The sequence below is a fragment of the Notamacropus eugenii genome, chromosome 2, assembly GCF_028372415.1.
Source record: "Notamacropus eugenii isolate mMacEug1 chromosome 2, mMacEug1.pri_v2, whole genome shotgun sequence".
Taxonomy (NCBI): Eukaryota; Metazoa; Chordata; class Mammalia; order Diprotodontia; family Macropodidae; genus Notamacropus; species Notamacropus eugenii.
This window is the reverse complement of record NC_092873.1, coordinates 8,837,920-8,857,065: the sequence shown is the minus strand read 5'-3', so window position 1 is coordinate 8,857,065 and position 19,146 is coordinate 8,837,920. Positions and strand designations below refer to the sequence as shown.

General features: G+C 35.6%; 1 protein-coding gene across 1 annotated transcript in view; it reads left to right on the top strand.

Moving 5' to 3' along the window:
- The window catches only part of LOC140522472 (uncharacterized), a 58,195-nt gene that overhangs the window by 10,792 nt on the left and 28,257 nt on the right, over nucleotides 1-19,146 (top strand). The window contains exons 7-16 of the mRNA XM_072637905.1: nucleotides 4,790-4,918; nucleotides 4,974-5,002; nucleotides 5,087-5,168; nucleotides 5,273-5,317; nucleotides 7,436-7,485; nucleotides 8,181-8,319; nucleotides 10,253-10,466; nucleotides 12,007-12,187; nucleotides 13,801-13,944; nucleotides 16,260-16,481. Of these exons, the coding sequence (XP_072494006.1) occupies nucleotides 4,790-4,918; nucleotides 4,974-5,002; nucleotides 5,087-5,168; nucleotides 5,273-5,317; nucleotides 7,436-7,485; nucleotides 8,181-8,319; nucleotides 10,253-10,466; nucleotides 12,007-12,187; nucleotides 13,801-13,944; nucleotides 16,260-16,481 (1,235 nt within the window). The remainder of the gene's footprint in view (nucleotides 1-4,789; nucleotides 4,919-4,973; nucleotides 5,003-5,086; nucleotides 5,169-5,272; nucleotides 5,318-7,435; nucleotides 7,486-8,180; nucleotides 8,320-10,252; nucleotides 10,467-12,006; nucleotides 12,188-13,800; nucleotides 13,945-16,259; nucleotides 16,482-19,146) is intronic.

Genomic DNA, 19,146 nt, shown 5'->3' with positions numbered 1-19,146 from the left:
AACAATAATCCTATATACAAAAACTTGCACAGTAGTACCTGTTTCTTGATGCATTTACCTTTGTGCTCCCCTCCAGAAGGGCTCTAGAGCACGGCCCCATATTTCAGCGTACCAGAGGACCTGACTTTGACTATACATACATACATATTTATGTATGTGTGTGTATCTATGTATACGTGTACATATACATATATATCAATAATTGAAAATTCCCAAAGTTAATAAAAAGTTTTGCATATGTTCATTGATGCAACCAATTCCTCTTGTCAAACTAATTGTAAATACTTAATAAACAAGAAACCCCTGCTAAAAAAAAGCTTTGAATTTAGTAATATATTGTGGACTGATGAATAGTAAAGGTAATTATATAGTTTTGTATATTAAACAACATCTTAAGACGTTTTTGGACTGATATATAGTAAAGTCATTTAATATTTCAAAATAGACAATGGCTGATGTAGGAATTTAAAGATGTAAAATTTCTTCCTCTAAGGACATGAACGAATTGGGCATGCAGGTGAAAAAGCCAGAACAAGAAAAAATTGAAAATCCCCAAGTAAATCCCCAATCAGAAAGACTGAAAACCAGAAGAGAGATTAATAAAATGGAAATTAAGAAAACTATTGAAGTCATAAATGAAACTCAAAGTTGGTTTTATGAAAAACCACAAAATTGAGAAACCTTTGAGCCATTTGATAAAAAAAAAAACAAAACCAAAGAAGAAAAGCAAATTACACTATCAAAGATGAAAAGGGTTGAAGTCACCTACAATGAGCCGGAAATTAAAACATTAACTAGAAATTACTTTGCCCAACTGTATGCCCATAAATTCGACAATCTAAAGGAGATGGATGACTATTTTAAAAAATGTGAATTGCCCAGATTAACAAAAGAGGAAGTTGAGTAGTTACATAACCCTGTCTCGGAAAAAAGAAATTGAACAAGCCATCCATGAACTCCCTAGGAAAAAATCTCCAAGGTTGGATGGATTAACAAGTGAATTCTATCACACATTTAAGGAACAGTTACTTCCAATATTATATCGAGTATTTGGGAAAATTGGCAAAGGAGTCCTCTCAAAGTCGTTTTATGATGCAAATATCGTTGTGATACCTAAACCAGGAAGGGCCAAAACAGAAAAAGGAAATCCTGGACCAATTTCTCTAATGAATATTGGTGCAAAAATTTTAAAAAAGATTTTAGCAAAAAAAAAAATACAGCAACTTACCTTGAAAAGAATGGTTCATTATTAGGAAAACTATTAACATTATTGATCATGTCAAAAACTAACAGAAACCACATGATTATCTCAAAAGATGCAGAAAATCCTTGGACAATATACAACACCCATTCCTATTGAAAAGACTGGAGAGCATAGGAGTAGATGGAACTTCCCATAAAATAATAAAACAATAAGTAGTATCTACCGAAAACCTTCAGCAAGCATCATATGCAAGGGAGATAAGCTAGATGTACTTGCAAGAAGACCAGGGGTGAAACAAGGATGTCCATTATCACCCATGTTATACAATATGGTACTAGAAATATTAGTGGTAGCAATAGGAGAAGAAAAAGAAAAGGATGGAATTAGAATAGGCAAAGAAGAAACTAAGCTATCTCACTTTGCAAATGATATGATGATATACTTAGAGAATGCCAGAGGCTCTAGTAAAAAACTACTTGAAATGATAAATCATAAACAACTTGGCAAAGTTTCAGGTTGCAAAATGAACAGATCTTCTGCATTTCTATATATTATTAACAAAGCTCAAGAGCAAGAGATAGAAAGAACAATTCCTTGTAAAGCTAGGTTAGACACTATAAAATATTTAGGAGTCTACCTGCCAAGAGAAATCCAGGGATTATCTGAATACAATTACAAAACCGTTTTTGCACAAATAAAGACAGGTCTAAGTAAGCGGAAAAACACTAGTTGCTCGTGGCTAGGCCAAGCCAATGTTAAAAAAACATGACAATTCTACCTAAGTTAATTTACTTATTCAGTGCCATAACAATCAAATTATCAGATAATTATTTTCTATAGCTAGACAAAATAAGATCAAAATTCGTCGGGAAGAGAAAAAGGCCCAGAATATCAAGCGAACTAATGAAGAGAAATACCAGGGAAGGTGACCTTGATCTACCAGATCCCAAATTTCATTATAAAGCAACAATCATTAAAACCTCTTGATACGGGCCAAGAAACAGAAGGGCAGACCGGTCGTATAGCTTACGTCCTTCCGACGCAGTGGTCAAAGAATATAGCAATCTACACTTCGAGAAAGCCAAGGAACCCAGTTTCTGGGATAAGGACTCACTACTGGACAATAATTGCTGTGACAACTGGATAACATTGTGGTGGAAACTAGGGTTAGAGCATTGCCCAAAACCGTACACAGGAATAAATTCCAAATGGATACATGCTATAGGAATAAAGATTGATACTATAAATAAATTAATGGAGCAAGGAATAGTCTATTTTTCAGATTTATGAAGAAGGGAAGAATTTTTGACTAAACAGGAGGTGGAAAGCATTATGAAATTCAAAATGGAAAATGTTGATTCCATTAAACTGAAAAGCTTTCTACAACCAAACCCAATGCAACGAAGATTAGGAGGAAAGCAGAAACCTGGGAAACAATTTTTGCAATTAGCGTCTGTGATAAAGGCCTCATTTCTAAAGTAGATGGAGAAGTGAGTCAAATGTACAAGAATAGAAGTCAATCCCCAGCCCATTACCGGTCAAAGGTTATGAATAGGCAGTTTTCAGAGGAAGAAATAAAAGCTATCTAGAGTGATATAAAAAAAAGCTCTCAAGAACTTTTGATTAGAGAGATGCAATTCAAACCAACTCTGAGATACCACATCACAGCCATCAGGTTGGGTAACATGACAAAATAGGAAGATGATGCATGTTGGAGAAGATGTGGGAGAGTTGGAACACTAATCTCTTGTGGGTGGAGCTGGGACCTGATCCAACCATTCTGGAGAACATTTTGGAACTATGTCCAGAGAGCTAAAAAATGTGCACAGTCCTTGACCTAGAACTACCGCTTCTAACAGTGTATCCCCAAGAGATCACAAAAATGAGAAAGAGTCCCAAATGTACAAAAATATTTATAGCAGCTCTCCTTTGGGTGGTCAAAACCTGAAACTCTACGGGATGCATATCATTTAAGGAATAGCTGAATAAAGTGTGGCACAGGAATGTAATGGAATACTGTTTTGCTATAAGAAATGATGAACAGGAAGATTAATGAGAGGCCTGGAAATAGTAATGTGAAAAGATTGTGAGTGAAAGGAACAGAACCAGGAGACCTTTGTACACAGCAACAACCGCTATATGGGAGGAATTTTTCTGCTAGGCGTAGCACTTCATTGCAATGCAGGGATTTACATAATTTCCAGTGGTCTCTTAAGGCAAAATGCCTTCCACATGCAGGGAAAGAACTACGAAATTTCATCACATAATGAAGCAGATCATTTTCTTTTATATTTTGTTTTGATTTGTTTTAGGATTTCTCTCATTCGTTTTAACTCTTCTATGTAACATGACCAAGGTGAAAATATATTGAATTGGAATGTAAGTGTAGAATCTATAACAAACGGTATGCTGTCTCAGCATGGACATGGGGAGATACGGGGTTACAGGGAGGGGGGAATCTAAGATATATGGAAATGACTGTTGAATACTGAAAACAAATGATATTTTAAAAGTATACAATAGTTTCAAAGCTTCAAATTTTGATTTCTGAGATATATCTCCAACATGTACATAGCTTTCTTTTTCATTAATGGTAAAATACATATGTGGAAAGGGTGTTTATATATTAATAACTTTGAATTACTAAAGGAGATGACTAAAACAATTTTTCTTTCTTGAAATAACTCTCCAAATGGCAAAAGTTTTTCCATCATGTCTTAAAAATATTTTATATACGTTCTTTCCTATATGGATAAACTAAACTTAAAAAGTAGCTTTTATATTTTTATAGTTTTGAACATACACTTCCATTAATTTTACATTTTCTCCCCCTCCTTCCCTTTCCCCCTCCTCAAGACATTCTGCAATCAGATATAGGCTGTACATGTATTTTCCTATCAAACGTTTTTTCACATTAGTCATGTTATATAGAAGAACTGGAGTGAATGGGAAGAGCCATGACAAAGAAAATAAAACGAAAGGAAAATTGTCTGCTTGACTCTGAATTCACACTCCTTAGTACTTTCTCTGGCTGTGGACGGCACTTTCCGTCATGAGTAAAGAAAAACCTTTTAAGACTGATAAATTAATGGATACCAGAGGTGTAAAGATGCCAGTAGGCAGCACTGGTAAGGAAAGAAATGAAACTGTATTATTAACTGTTATTCTACAAGTGTGCATCGAAGTGGATGTATTCAAAACATAATTCTAGCTCTTTATTTCTGAGATAAGAATATCATTTATACATTGTTTGAAAGTACCTTATTGTGACTGCTTACATATTACGCGAATTTCCAAATTATACAACTAATTAAGGAATCATCCACACTGGGGTCCCTTGTGATATAATTGCATCAATCACTGCCATTGTTTGGAAGATGTGATGCTGTGTTGCAGCATCAACTTCATAAGAGCCCCCTGGGAATCTTGAGTATCCATCCCTTCAAAAGAATCACCTTTACATGTGTCACTGTGGAGCATGTTATGTACTGCTCCATATACAAATATGTAAAACCCTTGAAGTAGGGTCTATTTGAAATGTGCGTTGCATGTTGTGTTAACACTATATTCTTGTTTTATTTCAAGAACTGATAATTGATTCTAATTGCTGTGATGCAAACGCCATAACCGGAAGTACACCAAATTATGGCTTTCATTCTTTAATTCACATACTGGGATCCAACAAGCCTATTCGTTTTGTGGGAATTTGTGATGGTATTATATTGCTGAAATACACTTGTTGATAAACCTTTCATTCTTTTTCTTTCAGATTCTCTTGAGAGGCATCAAAATGTGAAGGTAATAAAAATGATACTGTTAATTTACATCTGATATTTATTCAAAGCTTTCAATATAACTATCTTCTTCTTATTGGTTTCATAGTCCATTCAACCCACTACAGAAAAGCATGTTTATTACACGAATGATAACCTGGGAAATGGAGTTCAGGAAAAACGAAAGTCATGTAAGTGTCCTAATTCTATAATTTAGGAAGAAAGAAAGTATATTTTTAAAAACGTAAATATTCATATCCTTTTCTCCTTCCCTTTCTCCCTACTTATCTTACAGATTTAGTGGAAGAAAGGAACTTAGATGACTCAGATGATATTGACGGTATTGTCTCATTTTCCCCTTTTTTACAAGTAGGAGATTAAATGATTTTTATTTTCAAAAAATCACACCTAATAGGAGATGTGCCCTGCAGTTTTCAGGTTTTTGCTATTGTGTTATGAGTACCGTATTTCAAGTGGCATTTTTGTACTTGCTGCCTCCTTTCTACATTTCCCAAAGCCACATAAATTGAGTTATGTATGTATTATCGCAATTCAAGTTAGTATTTATTAAGGAACGATTATTTATCATGTGAATATCACATTCTTGCTGCTTTATTGGACGATGGAAAGATAAAAACAAACAGTTTTTTTGCCTCAAGAAATTTACTTTCTCTGAAGGGGTACAACGTACAAACTGTGTTAAAATGTCAGCAGTATGGAAGGTAAGGGAGAAGAATTACACTGCTCCAGGAAAATTGAGGGGTGAGAGATCAGGAGAAAGGGTATTGGTTGTGGAAGAAAGGTTTCATAGCCCCGAGAACTGCAGCAATAAGGTACCACAGAAGGATTGAGAGCAAGAGAATGGCCAGTTCAGGGTCTTAAAGAGATTACTTGATGACTTTGTGTAGAAGGAAGCAGAGAAGGTAGAATTCAGAAATATGAAGACTGCTTAGTAAGCTATGGCAAAAATCCAGGTAAAAGTTGAGGAGTTCGTGAAATGGGGGTTCTTTGATACTGATGAAAAGGGAGAGGATGACAGATGTGATGGAGGTAGAATCAACAGGGACTTAGCAGCTTTTGCATGTGTATGTTTCTTCATACACACACATACATATATGGATGAGAGGAGTATCAAAGATACGGGCCCATATTCCTGAGAAGATGGCATGCGTTTACCAAAGATAAAAAGTATTAAAGACTGTAGATTTAAGAGCTGGAATGGAGAGAAAAGAAAATGATGAGTTCAGACTTGTTCATGTTGAATTTGAAGCTCCAGGAGGACATACAGGCTGAGAGATCCAGGAGCCAGTCCCAAAAGATGGTGCCCAAAACACAGAACAGTATTTAGGTGTGGTCTGACGAAGGCAGGGGTCAGCTGGATTTATATCTCCCTTCCTCTGAACGTGATTTCTATTTTGATGAAATCTAAAATTGCTTTGTCTCTCACGGCTATTTTATTGATTCAGAGAAAGCACATCATCCAAAAAACTCCCAAGAAATTCTGACAACCATTTCTATGTAATTCTCTATCCTGTTCTTGTACTTGCGTTTGTTATTCTGTCCAGAAAGATGACTTGTAGGAATTTGTCAAATGCTTTTCTGAAAGGGAGGCAAAGTATAATGACAATAATACCCTGTTCCGTCAGTCTAGTAAGATTGTCAAAATGTGAATATAGTCTGCTATGACGTGTTCTGACCCTATCTCAAGAAATCATGAGAGTTGCTAACAAATAGCATCAGAGGAGGTTATCCATGAAGCATAGAACTTGAACAGTATGTGATCACGACCATGTAAGGTCAAGAAAGAGTAAGAACGAGGATAAAGGCTATCAGATTTAGCCTTTAGAGACCATTGCTAATCTTGGAATCAGCAGTTTCTGTAGAAGGTTAGATCCAGGGCAGACAAAAGGGTTTGACAAATGAATATAAATAACTCTACTACTTGGACAGTGAAAAGGAGGGCAGATATCAGATAATATATTCCCCACATTCCGTGAAGGCTAGCAAGCCTCTCTCCTGCTCTTTCATCATTGAGAAAAACAAGTAACCCAATGGATTGATTACTCCTGGCCTAACTACCAAAATGATCACACATGACCATTGTTCATTAGTTTACCTTTAATTTTCAAATTTTACAATTTCATCTGGAATGAATACATAAATCAATCCTCACAGCTTCCTGTGATTTGGTATAAAATAAACATCTCACAAGCTACTTAAAATGCAGCAGTTGATTGAGATTACAGAATAATTTGATGAATGCATGATTAGTGAAATCGAATTTTCTTATATTCATTCCTTTCTTGAAAAGAGAATACAATGGATAACTTATAGCTGTCCTGATTGCCACTGCTGATAAGAGGGGGAGGTTTCATTTCTATGAGAAAAATGCTTCTGAATAAAATCACCTGTTACTTAAACATTAATGCCCATTTAACCCAATAATTGGAATTTAAAGGATCATCAGAGGAAAGTCAAGAAAGTTTTGATAAAAGTGACCTGGAACAGGTATGTAATAATAATATTCCAATTTCTGATATTTTGTATTATGCAAAGTGCCTTTCATGCTAGTTTGCTTGCAAGACTTTCATAACTTGGTTTACTTTTCAATGCTTTTTGCAATAACTTTAGAAAATAATGCATGTTTCAGTGACAACGAATAGGAATAGTTAATCTGAAAATGAATAATTTTAGAAATTGTCTCCTAGTCAAATATGTCCATTGTGAATGCTAGAAATTTGATGATAAAGCTGGAATTTACTTCATTTCTCCCTATATATTAAAGAAGAATGTTTATAATCAGGAAGACGTGATTATATATATTATACATATGATATAATAATATATGCTTATATATCGTTATTTTATATACGTTATATGATATCATACATGATATCATATATATATGATAATTTTCACAAGATTCCTAAATAATGTAGCTTCTAATTGGGTTAGGTGGCATACTAGGTAGGGTCAATAAGACCTAATTGTGAATCCATCCTTGGATTCCTAGCTAAGTCTATGATACTGGACAAGCCACCTTACATTTGTAAAATGATTATGAATATTGCTTGTCTCACAAAATGGTTGTGAGAATGCCACGAAGTTTTGTGAAAATCTGAAAGTGCGACAGAAATTTTAGCCATTGTTGTTCTTTAAATATTTGTTTTTTTAATTTTCCCCTGCTGTCATGTATTTTACAGGACACAGTACAGATGGATGCAAACAATTGTGATGACCTCACTCAGTCTTCTGACACAGCTACAGAGGGTGATGATTTACCTGCCTTAAACTATAAGAATGTTTTGTTAGTGATGGAACAACTTAGTGTTGGTTGTGATGGTACGAACGTTTTACAATTTCCTAAGAAAATAACAATGTTCAACAGAAACCAAAGATGTGTGTGTATGCAAGAAGATACCACTGAAGTCCTAACCCATTTTCTCATAGCAAAGTAGAGGTCAGCTTAATCTCTGGCAGGCCTTCACCAAAGAATCACTAAGTACCTATTGTGTGCTAAATATTCAAAGTTTAGATAAGTTTCCTCATTCAATGTGCAATCTAGTACGGAATATAGCCTACATAGATAACTCAAAAATTAATATGTATATTCATATATATATGTATATGTACATATACGTATATATGTACTATATATGTGTGCATATATATGCATATATATATATATGTATGTTTGAGAAGCACAGTCATATTGCTGTTTGAGGTTCAGTGGGGGAAAGACTATCAACATTACAAAATAAATAACCTGTGTGTGAAGGTAGCATTTGAGTTGACTTTTAAAGAATGAGTATGAATTCAGTAGGTAGAGATCATGGGAAAATAATGAGATGAAATGAACATTTTCAACCATGGAAACTCTGAGTAGAAAGGTAAAAAAGTGACACTGAAAAATCCAGTTTTTCTGGACAATATATACCTGTAAGAATTAAATATGGAAAGTTAGGATATTACACATTTGCACAGGGCCTTGATTTTGTCTGTAGTGCACACACTTAAACGTGGAACTTCAGTTTCATAACGTATAAAATGTCATACTTCACAGGATTGTTGTTGGAGGAGGTGTATTTTGTAAGCCTCTAAGTGCTATATTATATAATCTGTGTTAGTAATATTGGTTGGTAATAGGAGAACCATTGAAGAGACTGAACTGACTACGAGTATAAAGATCTCAAGGAGTGAACTCTTTCATGAAAAGAATAGTCAAAATATGATAATCTTTCATAAAATGGCCCCAAATATCAAACATCTTGTAAATATTCTGCCTAGTTTTTATAATTCTTCTCTCAGCATGGCATATAGGATAGTGCACTGGACACGATGCCGTGAATAGCTAGGTTCAGATTCTGCCTTTAACACGTTCCAGTTGTGCGAATCTTAACAAGTCTTTTAACTTCTCGGTGCCTCAGTACCTTCTTTTCTTTGAATCGGTGAGCTAACCAGTTCCCTCAGTGTCAGCTTCGCTTCTACTCCAGTATGTCTACATCCAGCAATTGGGTTCTCTCTTGTTGCCTCACTTCAGTTCAACAGTGAATGAATATATGAAGAATTGGAAGTTCCCAAGGAAAACCCAATAATCAAGTTCGTTGAAACTGTAACGACATAACGAACATTTCTAACTCTGGATTAGGTCTCAATTTGACTCCATATGTCTCTCAAGAATAAAGGGGCAGCTATTTTCTTTAGTGCTCAGAACCATTTTTGACCTTCCTCTGGTGTTTCAAGTTACCAGAGGTTTCGCCAATGAATAAATGAGGATGGATATTTCAATGTGTGAATATTACATACTTGTTGATATTATAAATCTCTAAAGAGGAAACAGTGTTTCCATACAATTATGTAAAGCAAAACATGTTTATATTTCTAAAATAATTCACTATATTTTCAGTATGTAGATATTAAGTATATAATCCCTTGGATGAATCTTATTTGTCCCACCCAGAATACACCTCAAAATACTTCCTTTTCACAAATATTTTTCTTTCATTGTGAAGAATTCTGAGCTTTCAGATTTTTTTATATCAATTAATTTGTCACTTAGAGATTGTGTTTCATTGCCTACAGTGCACACATAGAAATAAGTTATTGTCATCTTCAATGTAAATTTTTGACAACGCATTATTTTGCAATATGTGAGGATTTATACGTGGATATGATTTTGTCATTGCCAGAGTATTTGAATTCTAAGTATACTGCTACGGTTCAGCGGATTTTAAAATACTCATGTTTTTATTGACTTGCGTTTTTCTCTGTACAGATTTTATTAAACTTGTGAAAAATGAAGATGCAATACTTAGATATGATCGATCAGTGGTACGTAAAAAAGGACATTGTCCATTACTCATCAGGAAAGTGAAGAGTTTAGAAAACAAGATTTGTGGACTGCGGGAAGAATTATCAGAAACAAGGCAAATGGTGTCTGACTTAGAGCAACAAAAAGCAGAATGGAAAAGAGAACTCCGTAGCACGAGGTATGGAACTCATGATTTTAAACAAATCCTTGGAAGCTTTTTTCTTACCGTTGAAGAAATGTGATAGAGGATTTGAGGTTAGGAAGGCCAAAATACCACCTCATTCAAACAGTATTATGAATGAACCCTACTTACTCATTTTTACTCTGTGGATATCAGGTAGAGATGCATTTGTAGTGAATTTTGAAAACTGTAACACAAGTAGCTGTGTTTCATTTTTTTCAACATGAAGTAAAAAATCACTTCACTAATCAATAGTAATGGAAAAATGGATGTAATTTCATATGCATCCCCCTCTACACTTTTCACCGGCGAATTTGAAATGTATCAGAACTCGGGAATTTGGAAATAATCTTTTGTTCCAGCTCCATACAATTTATGGAATTTCTCTTCATTGAATACAAGAAACAAAAGCATCCAAGTGAATATATGATACAGTTTTGATAGAATTAAAATGCCCTGGAGCAGCCTGGATAAAAAAAATGGGTTCCCCTCTGATTTTGATGACAACTGGCAGAGGGGCAATAAGTGCCACGCAAAGACCAGAGTACCACGGGCAGGTCACCTGGAATGAATTCACAAACTCAAACATTTTTGACATCAAGGTAAAGCTTTCTGACACTTTTCAGCAGCAAGGGTTCTTAGGGAAACTGCAACCCTAGCTGGGTACAGGTAAAGTTTATATACGATAGTCTATAGGAAAACATGTGCCAAATATGCTAAGCAGATGACTCAAGGTGAGACTAGGCAATGGTTAAGCAGAGGTTATTTGTTAAAGGAACATGTAATTTTGGTATCTACCTGGCAGGTATTATACGCAGAGTTCACAGGGAAATAGCATAAGGAGAAGTGGCAACTGCATAGAGATGCGGTTTTAGGACTGAAACATCCCTAAGTCCACTAGTGGTCAGGACAGACTAACGGATGCCAGATTGGTCTCACGAATATCTTGTTGGACAAGAAAAATGTAAGGGAGTGTTCCTATATCTAAATCGAGGAAACATATGATGGGTCAATGAGTAGTCAATGTCGTTCTGGTCATGTTCACAGACTGTTCAGCCAGCACACAGCTGTTCAAACTTCTGAATTCTATGGTTGTAACTGGCTATTGTATCAGGTAAGGAGATAATAGTTGTTGCTGTGACAGGCTGTTTTCTTGCACTGGGGAGAAACTGCCTGAGATAATGTTTTGAGGCTAGGGAGAAATGCGATTTTGAAAGAGAAACGTGATTTTAGAATTGTGTCCAAGCACAGGCACCCAAGAACTCCATCAGTTTCTGACACATCCTGACTTTGTGAGCCTGTGCAAGTTACGTTTATTCTCAGTGTAATAGGGAACAGAAACAGGTCAACTCAAAAGTGTAGAGCACGGACCACTCTGCATGAACAGAGGGAGTTCCTTGACAGGGAGTTCTCTACATAGATCGAGTTCCCAATAAATTAATCTTCTTTTCCTTTAGAAATCCAGATGAGTATATTCAATGGTATTTCTTCCTTATTTCTACTGCATTGTCATTGAAAAAGGACAATTTTCTTCTAGGGTTCCCGGGAAGCAAGAAGAAATTGAGCAAGACGCTGAAGAAAAGCTAGTTCTAAAAATGAGTCACCAGTTCAGAAAAAAAGAACGATGTGGTGAAAAAGTGGAGCTAAGACAGGAATTTCAATACCCTCTCAGAACTCTGGACCTGGAATTGAGAACAGAAACAAATCATTCGAAACAGGTAAATTGGAATTTTAAAGTCACTATTTCCATCTGTTCTTGGTAAGAAAACTTGTGGGTTCCCTGGGAGTGGGGAAGTGAACATCATACTCTTTTTAATCTTGAGAAAGGACTAGGATTTTTATGTCTAGTGTAAGTAAGTTGGGTCTAATCATTTGTAGATATGTACTCATGAATATAAAAAAATATATATCCCATGCAGTAGCATTAGAATGTAAAATTGCAGTCTAAAGAGCCATGAAAGAGTAAAGTGAAATTAGTACTTTTTAAAGTATATCTCACAGTAGAGGATCACTATGGCGTAGTGAATAGAACTAACCTGATATCCAGAGAAACCTGGGTTCAAATGTTGCCACGGAGTTCATCTCACCTACCCCTGAGCCAAAGGTTTCAAAGTCCCCCAGACCTGTCCATAGAACTCAGTACTGGAGGATCTGTTTGACACCACTGCTCTATCCTCAACTTTGATAGCAACATAAGTTCCAGAGGATTCCTCTCCATTTTTAGAGAGAGTCTCCTTATCTGAAAATACTTTGGGCAATGCAAGTGCAAGTTCGTTCTCTTTTTCTCTTCCTTTCACTGCACTTTAGCACACATCCTTCAGGCTTTCAGAAGAGTTTATTGGTCTCTAGGGTCTTTATGTTTTACTTATTTACGTGTTGATTTACTTAAAATTATTGCAGACTTTCTACATGGAGGAAATGCAAATTCTCAGTAAGTCAGAGTACTGGACTGAGCCTATTCATAACATGATATTTAGTGAGGATTACTGTCAAATTATACAATTAGTTACAAAATTAGGTTCATACGTATGAGTTGGGGGAAATAGGTTTAGATAGCATTTTGCCTGAAAAGATATAAGAATCGTGGCCAGTTCTAAACTAAAGTTGATTTATTGATGTTATTTGAGAACCCAAAAGCTAGCGTAATTTTGCATCTTATTCAGAAAAGTATAGCTACCAAAATAGAGAAGGTGAAAAGCACTCTCTACTCTGAAGTGAATAAGTAGATAGGCTTATGTTGTTTAACTCATTTGTGGCTTCCTCAGAATTATGCTCGCTAATAAGCAGAATGGCAAACAGGATGAGGAAGGCCCTTGGGGACCATGACTTTTGAGGATCTGTTCAAGAAAATAGAGCTATTGATCCTTTTATGTTCAAGTTTTTGAAGGAGAGTCATGTGGAAGAAGGACGAAGCTTGCTCTGCTTCAGTGTAAGGATAAGAGCTAAGAGCCATGGATAAGAGTTGCACAAATGTACATTTTTAAGATTAATGAGAAAAAACTTGCCAACAAAGAGAACCATCCACAAATCGAATGAGTTCACTTGAGATATGGTATCTATCCTCACCTGTGAAGACTTCAAGCTGAGGCTTGTAAGAGTTAAGGACTTAACCCTGGGTGTGGATCGCCCTGAGGAGTGATTGAGGTTCCTTTCCAACTTTGAAATGCTTTCCTTCTTGTTGCTTTTCCTTTTCAGTAGCCTGTTTTTCTTTGAGTTTTTAAAGTTAGTTTCCGTGCTTTGTCCGATTCTGTATTCCATTTAAAGGTAAAATGTTGTTGCTGACTGTTGAAGGAAAATGGTGATGAAAATTTTATGAACTTCTTGTCCGCAGGACGAAGAAGAGCTAAAGGAAACTCAAGGACCACTTTTTCCGGAGCTAAATGTTATAGCTTTGCAAAGTGGGATTCTGAACAATCCTCTTTCGAAGCGGAAAGAAAACAAAACAACTGCTTCCAAAATCACTCAGACTTCTGAGGTATTTACTTTGGTCATTTTCAAATCTAACTACATATTTTGAAAGTTCAGATTTCGGTTCTTCATTTTGGGACATCTTTGTTATCCTCAGTCCCGTCCATCTGTCTGCAACAGATAGTTCAGGACACAGCTAGTGACCAAAATCAGCACAATACTGTTTGTCTTGCTTGACCGTTTCTTTTTCTTTTAATTGAATGATCTCTCCCGAGACCCAACTTTACGTCTACTGAAAAAAGTTCCTGGTGCACAACAGTGCCTCTTCCTTTCTGGACATAGGAAAGGGGCAGCACATCAGTGTCACTAACTCCTAGCTTAGAGAGAGAAAGGAATGCAACTAGGTAGAAGGTGACACCTCAAACACAAACCATTTTTCTTCCTTGATTAAGCGATATCATCTGCTTGTACTTTTCAGGGAAGAGAGTGAGGGTTCTGAAATATATGTTAATAGATTGCTCTATTTCACCTTCTTGTCTCCCTCATCTTTCATTAAAGAAAAGGAATAAAAGTATTTGCCACAGAAATAAATTTCACTTAGGTTTCTGACATAAGGCTCTATCCGGGCCATGAATTCCTCCATTCGCTCACATTCATCATTGCTCAGCATGATAGAAACACAAGTTTCTCAAATGCCAAAATTAGAAATTTTCATTTTCTTCTGTTTTTCAACAGTTGTTTGAAGTAAACCATTTGGGTTGTTGGCCCTTAGTAGTCCTTTGGTGCTTGCACACTGGAGTGCTTCATTGAACTCACCTGTGACCAATTCATGCTCTCCTTCTGGCTTTTTAGAAAAGATATCATAGAATGCAGCTTCTAAGCTATTGGACAAAACTCTGTTCTCTGGTCCTGAACGGGATCCAACGCTCCTGGAGGAGTTTGGTTGTGATGGGAGTGCAATACTCATATTTTATTATTTGGCCCCAATAATTCTTTCATCATTTCTTTAACATGTCATGGTTAAGACTAGGTTACCATCAGTAGGGGACCACATTCTAGGCCTGACTTTTCCCTTCCCTAAAATGAGAGATTTCAACTTGATAACTTCTAAAAGTTTTAAATCAATGATGCTATGAAAATGCGACACATCCATGAGAAAATCGATTATTCGTAAGACTTCTACTAAGAAACATAAGACTTATGAGTTCATTGTTCTGGAGTGAAGTTCATTGTACCAGGGCAAGGAGTCTCCATTTAGGACAAATTCTTAATATCAACTGCTGAAAGGAAATAAGCTATTGAAAAAAGTGTGCTAGATTTGGAGTCTGAAGAGACCTGGATTGAGATATTGCTGCTGATACTTACTGAGTGTGATAATGGACAGGTTGTTCAATAATGTATCCTAACCTAAGTTCTAATCTGTAAAACGGGGAGAAGAATATCAATATTTCCCGCATCAGGGTGTGGCAAGGCTTAGGTGAGACAATGTATGGGAAGTACTTTGCTGAATACCACCAAAGGCAATGTGTCACGAAGACTTTAGAGAGGCCTGGAAGGACTTATGTGAACTGATGATGAGTGACAGGAGCAGCACCAGGAAAATATTGTATGCAGGAACAACCAGAGTGTGTGAGGAAATATTCTTGTAGATGTAGTACCTCGTTGCATTGCAAGGACTTAAAAAATTCCCTTTGGCTTCTTGAAGCAAAATGCCTTCCACATGCTGAGAAACAACTATGAAATTTGATCGCAGAATGTAGCACAGCATTGTCTTTTCTGTTACATTTTGTTTTATGGTTTCCCCCGTTCATTTTAATTCTTCTAGGGAGTATAACTAAGGTAAAAATGCACTTAATAGGAATGTATGTATAGATACAAGATACTAGATAAGATATAAGACAAGATATTGATGCTCTATAAGATCGTACACCGTGTAAGGCAGTAAGTGGAGAGAGAAGAAGAAAGGAGGTGGGGGAAAGGGAAAAGAATCTAAGATATACAGAAGAGATTGCACAACACTGAAAATGAGTAAAATAACTCAACATAGAAGAGGCAGTTTGAAAATATTAAGTATTTTAATTCTATTAACAATATGACTTATCAGCGTGGAATAGAATGGACAGAGCAAAGGAAATAAAATATAAGCTTTCTAGGCCTAAAAGTACACTCCATGCCTTTTGATTAATGAAGCACTTTTAAAATGTGTTCTTTGTGAAAACTGACTCTGAGAGAAATGTGAAATAGGGCAAACTCCCTCATTTTAATTTTGTTTTACTAAAGTATGCTTCTTGGTACCTTGGCGTTTATTTGGAATTGCTAGGGAATAATCAGCATCCATAACTTTATTTTGAGTAGCACTTTTTTTCTGTTTATTATGTTTAGATTCCTGACAGCCATGAGAAAGAAAAATATCTGTTCGACAAAAATCAAATCTTAGAGGATGAAAATGCCATGCTCAAACTCGAAGTAGATACACTAAAAATTAAGAATCGAGACAAAGAAAACCATATAGAAATTTTAAAGGAAAAGAATGATTATCTTCATCAGAAATTACAGTTGAATGCAGAAATACTAACAGCAATCAGAGTACAGTACAGTGAAGAAGTAAATGTTGTGACAGCTGAGAATGCAGTGCTGAATTCTAAATTGGACACTGCAAAACAAAACACAGAGAGACTAGAGGGCGAAATTGAATCATACAGGTCTCGTCTGATGTCTGTTATTGACGATTATGAGCAAAGTGAGGCGTCCAAGCTAGCCCTTGAACATTCCTTTCAGGAAGCAAGAGATGAGTGGCTTCATGTACAGGACAAGTTATACAGTGACTTGTCTAGTTTAAGAGAGAACCATGCTTTGCTTTCTGAAGAACTCTCTCAGGCTGAAAGTGGAGCCAGGAGTTTAGAAAATGAGCTAGGCCATGTCTATGAATCCCTCAGAGAAAAGACATATATTGTAGAAAACACACAGAGAGAACTGAACCATGCTGAAGAGAAGGCAAAGGAACTTGAAGAAACAAATCGAGTGTTAAAGGAAAAACTAAGCAGATGTAGTTTGGAAAATGAATCTCTCCAAGAAAGATTAGGGCAAATCCAGAGTGAAAATATGGTGCTTCAGCAAGCGCTTGAAGACACACAGAAGAAAGTCACGATGAAAGAAAAGCAACTGCGTGATGCCCAGGTACAGTTTATTGATCTCTTCAACAAAATTTATGCTGATAGTGAAAAACAACTTCTTCTAGTAGAAGACAGCAAGAAAGTGTTAGTCAGTGAATGTAACCACTTAGGAGAACAAATGTATAGATATGAAATTGAGAAGGCTGAAAGAGGGTTCGGTCATTAAATGTCTTGGACAAAGATAAAGCTTTTTGAAATGAAAGTCAAAGTAATTTTAATCAAGATAATTTAGGAATTTGAATTCTCAACAGGCTGGTGAGGTTATCAACTTTCACTGGGAAAATGCTGATATGTAAGAATTGAGAATGAGAATCCATAATATGATAAATAGAACAAGTAATATCGTGATTTTGAAGATAATATGATTGCAATAATAAGTAAATATCCTGTAATAAAATATAAGTAATTAACTTAAATGAAAATAATGTGACATATAAAATAATAATTTAAAAACTATATAAAACTAAAATTAGAAAACGCTTTTGTAGATAAGATGACTCATTTTGATTGAAGAAATTCTAGAGGCCATGACATTTTGGTTTCATAAATATTTGTAGGGGAAATCGCTAGTGTATAAACACAAATAATTTTTTATATTATTAATTTTCCTAATATTCTATTTGAATATTGAAATGGAATAAATTAATTCCAACGCTGAAGTTTAAGAGAAGTCTTACCAAAAAATGCTAGGAATAATGTAACAGTTGAAAGATAACATTTCTTTTGAGATACTCTGGAATATTCCCATTAGACATCTCATTAACATTTAAACATGCTCAACATTCTGACGAGTTTCAATTCAGATTCCTCTGAACTACTCTTTGCAACGCTAACGACAGGATGATAGTTGTAGTGAAAATCCAGAGTCTAGACACTCCTTTTCTTTTCAATTTAGGACGGTAATTCTATTCAAAAAGAGGTTAATTTTGGGGTTACTAATATTATTTTTTACTGTGCTTCACTACCAATTTTTTTTTAATCTCTGTACTTTTTATTGTTTTACTAATAATTCTTGCTCGGTGTGCAAAATTGCAAGTTCTGGTATCACTGCCTTTTAGTTGTTGAGTAAGAACAGCTTTACACAGTCTAATAGCAGCTCTCATTTTCTGTGATTTGTCATATATACAATGAGCGTCCATTGTACCATATATTGTACTGGGTAATAATTTCATCTAAAAAATATGAAAATTTTATCTTGTCATTCAATGGTAGAATTTAGTTAACATGTAAGAATTCAGTGAATTGCGCCCATTTTACTTTCTCAACTTTACATTGTCTTCTTTTAGCCTTACGTTTTCTTCAAAACAACTTACCAGACTTTAGTTAAATTTAGTTTCACAAAGTATTTCAACTTGTCTAATAGGAGAAAACATTTTGATTTCTTTTGATTTGGGGCTTCATTTGGTATTCATAATTTATGCAATAACTTGCCTGGCACTACGATGAAAGCAGAGATGAATTTCTGCAGTATAACAGTCCATAAACACACGACTTTGTATCTCTGTGTGTATATTTGCTTATACACATATGTGAATGAATGAATACGTCTGCAGGTACAAAACTCTGATTTTGTAATGTGCTATATATGCATAAGCGGGAGAGCTAGCATGTTTTCCGCAGTTTCCTTTTTTTTTGCCGATGGACTGAAACCAGGCGTGTAATTCCTATCAGAACAGGAAAAGGAATTCTTTGAAGGCTTAGCAAAGACTCTTGAAGATGGGAACAGCAGCTAGTGACCATATGTGTTCTTCTCATTGTGGCTTTGAGCAAAGCACATCATTCATGTGAAGCGCTTTTACCAAGCCTGACATGCGTACCAGTACCTACGTTCCTTCCCCCGAGTTAAACAATGAGAGGAAGGAAAATTCAAACGTTTCTTGTAGATGTCCTCTTCATTCTAAAGGTTGGTGCATAGAAATGAGGCAGTTAACTTTTCTGAAAAACGGAATGGGAAACCATTAATGTGGCTATCAAGTACAAAAAAGTATCCATTCCTCCCCGCTCATTCCATTCCCTTCCATGTGAGTCTCACCTATAATATTTTAGTCCCTAGATAACTTTTGAGGTGATACAATTATGCTCAAAAAACAGGCAAT